Source organism: Perkinsus marinus (assembly GCF_000006405.1).
Source record: "Perkinsus marinus ATCC 50983 genomic scaffold scf_1104296932410, whole genome shotgun sequence".
Taxonomy (NCBI): Eukaryota; Perkinsozoa; order Perkinsida; family Perkinsidae; genus Perkinsus; species Perkinsus marinus.
The window spans coordinates 345461-350644 of NW_003215453.1; the positions used below are offsets into that span (position 1 = coordinate 345461).

The 5184-nt window shown below is 37.0% G+C and overlaps 1 protein-coding gene across 1 annotated transcript in view; it reads right to left on the reverse strand.

The window, feature by feature from the left end:
• The window catches only part of Pmar_PMAR022315 (conserved hypothetical protein), a gene marked incomplete at both ends in the record, with an annotated part of 8605 nt that overhangs the window by 1566 nt on the left and 1855 nt on the right, over window positions 1-5184 (reverse strand). Inside the window, 9 exons of the mRNA XM_002785528.1 lie at window positions 379-446; window positions 495-561; window positions 1677-1763; window positions 2438-2556; window positions 2605-2668; window positions 3021-3073; window positions 3133-3221; window positions 3893-4001; window positions 4743-4828. Of these exons, the coding sequence (XP_002785574.1) occupies window positions 379-446; window positions 495-561; window positions 1677-1763; window positions 2438-2556; window positions 2605-2668; window positions 3021-3073; window positions 3133-3221; window positions 3893-4001; window positions 4743-4828 (742 nt within the window). The remainder of the gene's footprint in view (window positions 1-378; window positions 447-494; window positions 562-1676; window positions 1764-2437; window positions 2557-2604; window positions 2669-3020; window positions 3074-3132; window positions 3222-3892; window positions 4002-4742; window positions 4829-5184) is intronic.

Sequence of the window (5184 nt, forward strand, 5' to 3'; positions counted from 1 at the left end):
GTTAAAAAATCACATTTTCAAATCGCTTTCACAAATTTTTATCACATACTACTCTCAAACTTTCAGCAAATACCCTCTTCTTATGCGGTGCTCCCCAACTATTATTCTAAACGCCTCTCATTACACCAATTCTACTCCAGTGTGGTAAAATTTGCACAAGTGTTGGTAACAACATCAAAATTCTGAGGAAATTTTGGAGAATTCCTGACAACTTCTCGTACATAAACTCCTATGATTAGTAAGGAAACCATTGAGCTCAGCTGAGAACAGCGATTACATATTTTGCAGCACTGCTCTACTCATTCCTAAACCTACATCGTGCGTAATTTTATCACGTTTTTGGCATATAAGAAACGCCACAAATGATGTTGGTCTCACCTTTTCAACTTTGCTGCCATTAACGCCCTTATTTTTCAAGTCTACGAGCATCAAATGATTATCGGTGCCTGATCGTCAACTCTGTAGTTCATAAAAACACCTTTACTAGTTCTCACCATCAGAAACGAGTTTAAATCCTAATTTCTGCATTTCGCCGGCTAACGCTGCAGCATTGGCAACAACCTGATACCGCACCATCACCAACTCAACGTAAATGACGTTATCACAATATCATTATGACGTACTACGTTACGTAATATCACATTTAACTTTAGTTCTAGAGTAGAACCCATGCTAACAAGTGGAGTTTCACGACCCGTTTTACTCGAAGTGGCGTGAAAAACGTGATATTCGCGAATTGAAAACACTTTGCGAATTACACCAGGAGAATCATCATATTTCACGTAAAACACTCCTATCACCAACTCCTTTAATCTTAGTTCTGAAGTTGAACCCATGCTAACAATGTATAAGGAAATTTTACTAGTTGAACACTGTGGAGGAGAAAGTACTATAAAGTTATTCCTTGTTTAAGACGTTTATTGGAGTTTCACCCGTAATATGAAAAACACTAGTGAGAATCACATTTCACAACAGCTGCATATCACCGAGAATATCGCGTTTTTCACCGAGTTTTACGCCACTTCATGTAAAACGGGTTGTGAAACTCCATAATATCGAAAGAGAATACACTCGTGCGCTGTGTTATGACAACAAGATATCAACAAACCAAAGGTAAGCTAAGTTTTGATTTCCTACTGCAAGTACAGTACACGTCATCTAAAGACCGAAAATACGTCTGCAGAGGTAACTTTTTCTACAGGACAACTCCAAATGGGAAGCCCTCTAATCCAGTTATATTGCATGGAAACTGTCCGCGATCGATTTTCGGGAGAAATTTCATTGCACTTTTTTTACTCAATGTACTTGATAGTATTCTCTCTTTACGACGAGAAGAGTAGCTGTGTTCTACGGAAGCGGAGTTTCACCCGTTTTACGTAAAGTGGCGTATTAGTCATTGGCGGTGATATGCAGTAGTCGCGAAATATGTTTTTCACTAGTGTTTTTCATATCTCGAGGGAAACTCCAATATGATCGACATCGCAGCAGGCATGATTCGTCAATCGTTTTTCACCGAGTTTTACGCCCCTTCACGTAAAACAGGTGAAACTCCAGTAACATAATTTCGCCGCAATGCCCGTACTCATGCCCAAAAATGAAATATATAAAAATTATGCTCATGAACAAATACTAATATTATTCTCACAAGAGTTATCCTAATTTACCTCTTTACTCACCTGTTGTTGATACTCTCGAAATTCAACTGATGCCGCCTGTTTTAGAGCAACAGACAATCCCGCGATGATGTGGTTATGAGGGCCACCCTGAAAATCGATGAAATATATTCCATATAAAATTCCAACCACAACAACAGGTCATAGAAAAATGAAACCCATTTTAATTTTTATCAAATCCACGAGCCGTTTGATTCGCGATATATAACTTCGCACGAACTGACGTTTACATTGGAAAATGATTTCCCTCTGTACACCTTAATGCTAGTATAATATAGTCTCTCTTATTGCTGTTAATAGTTGATATGTGACAGTCCGAGTTGTGCGTTGTTGTTATCATTAACGTTAAGTGTAATGTGTCTACTGCTAAGCTAAGACACTTTATTCCTTTAATTACTCATACGAAAAATAAGGTTATAAACGTAACGGTATTAGTGGCGACGCAACTGTTGCGTTAACTATCAACAGGGCAACCTGTTATAGATATAAATCATAACATAGAATACAGCATGAATTGGAGTTTCACCCGTTTTACGTGAAGTGGCGTACTACTCAATGATGAAAACGCAATATTCGCCACGTGAAATGTAAATTATGTTTTTCATATCACGGGTGAAACTCCATTATAATATACACAGACTCACCCTCCAACATCTAAGACTACCAACCATACCGGTTCAATCACGATATACTGCGGAACGCATCTCACGCGATAACAAAACCAAGAAAAGCACTTCACAGAAATTTAATAGTCGTTTTCTCACCTGTAAGCCCGGGAAAACTGTCGAGTTTATTTTTTCCGCAAAATCATACTTGACAACATTTCCCTTTTTATCAACGCCTTTCTGACCAACACGATAGAAAATCATCGCGCCTCGTGGACCTGTTTAGTAGTGTGAAATAGAATCCACAAGTTACCATTAAAAGTCACCTCGTAAAGTTTTGTGAGTGGTAGTAGTAACAACATCACAGTCCTCGAATGGCGATGGATGAACCTTAACGACACTACCATTACATAAAATGACTTTCTTTTTATTTTCCATATATTTTTTATTTTTCACATTTTTCACATTTTTTTCTTTTTTTTCTTTCATTTTTCTATTTTTTTCTATTTTTTTTTCTATTTTTTTCTATTTTTTTCTGTTTTTTTCTATTTTTTCTATTATTTTTCATGATATTTTTTATAGTACCACAAAATGATGTAACCATTGTTCCCCTATAAGTTCTTGTTCGCATTTTTTGGAGACGATTATTCTCAAATAATCACATTTTTTATTTTCAATCACTAAGAACTTTCGATAGCTGTAGAAAACGCGAGCTGTTGAAACCAAAAACCTCAGTTCTCACCCCTGCCGCAACAAGTCCAGAAATATGCGCCATGTCGCACATGAGGATCGAACCTGCGCGGGTTTCATGACATGCCTCAACAACAATACAGCCGAGTGCTCGCCTTACTCACCTGACTTGTCCGCGATCTCCCGGAAGCGTTTGAAATCGGGGTAACGAGGATAAGCAGAATAACCCGTGATAAGAATCTTAGGCCGAAACCTAACAAAGACTGCCTAGTTCTAAATTAAAATACCAAAAACTCAACGATTAGTCACTAACAGGGCGGAGCGAAAACGATGATTCTTATACATACTGATTCTCGTACATATGATTCTTATACTTATACATATGTAAGCTGCTAATGAGGTGAAACTCCATTATACGGAAAAAATAATATTCTTTTAAAATCTTGCCTTGACATAATTTCATATAAATTTACACACGATAAACTACCGAGTCAGATTGTTCCTGAAACATATCAGCTATGCATAGGGAATGAAATCCGTCCAAAAATTCCAAAAAAAACCTCAAATCTTCTCATTTTTCCCCTCGTTCTTCATACAAAAGTGTGAAAATGGAATTTTTTCCCCGAAAATCAAGTTCGTGACATAACTTCAACGATATAGAAATTTGACTAAAGCAGTTGTTGCAAATGTGGGGGTGCCAGTCGAAATAAGGTCTTCAGATTGCGCATACAATTCACAATGTAGGTAACCGCATATTATTTCATATAACTTCTCATTTTTCTCACTCGAGCGTGAAAAAATTCAACTATGAAAGAATTTCCGCATAATTTTTCTCGATAATTCGGAAGAAAAACCCAAAAAACTCGCGCATACTTCAAACATTGCCACAATACAGAACAACTCAAATTTAACAAATGTTCTTACCGTGTCGCCAACAACTCGAGTTGCTCATAGTCTATCACTCCAGTGTTCTCATCGAGCCTGTAGGGCATCGACGTCCAGAACTTAGAAACCATTGAGACTTTTTTAGTATCTTTATCACAAAACGATCAGCGAAAAACACGGTATATAAAATTGAAATCAAATTTCTCACAACCCTTGAAAAATTTCTACCACTGTTTTCAACCAATAGACTAGCGTGATTTTATATTATAGGGAAACCAATAAGGCTAGTGTTATTCACTGCTCACATGCGTTTTTTGCGAAATGGAGTTTAAAATACGTTTTTCATATCACGGAGAAAACCTATAATGAAATATATACTATATCAGTATGTGAATAATCAATCAGTGGAGTTTCACGGACCGTGATATGAAAAACATATTTCACGACTACTGTATAGCGCGAATATCGCGTTTTTTACGGAGTTTTACGCCACTTCACGTAAAACGAGCGAAACTCCAATACTACTAGAATATAGATCTTGCAGAGCTCGGATGGTTTTCAACAGTCACAGGTTCGATTCCCAGCACACGCTTTTTTCGAACATTTCTTGCTCGCTTGCAATCACAACAGTTCTAGGCAATACACGATACAGAATATTGGTGATGAGAGAATTCACATACACCCGAGTTCTCGGCTGTGGGCGAGCGAGCTCCGCCCCCTCTTTGTATTAATGAAGTTCCACTCGTTTCACGGTGATATTACGGTGATATGCAGTAGTCGCGAAATAAGCTATTCATATCGCAAGTGGTGAAACTCCATTATAAATAATAATAAGAAACTTATTATTTATTAATATTATTAATATTAATAATTTCACCCCAATTCTCACCAGTCTGATAACCATGCGAGAGGTGGCCCCCATGCGGTAAGTCCAATGCCATCAGCCTTTCATGTGGCTCCATCAAAGCTGTGTATCTCAATAGCAATAACAATAACAATAACAATAACAATAACAATAACAATAACAATAACAATAACAATAACAATAACAATAACAATAACAATAACAATAACAATAACAATAACAATAACAATAACAATAACAATAACAATAACAATAACAATAACAATAACAATAACAATGGAGTTTCACGGACCGTGATATGAAAAACATATTTCACGACTACTACAGGCCGCGAATATCGCGTTTTTCACACCACTTCACGTAAAACGGGTTGTGAAACTCCAATAACTCATATTAATCGCATTTCACTATAGTGAACTTACACTTGAAAATTTGCGGGCGACCCCGACAGAGGTTGCACGTTAAC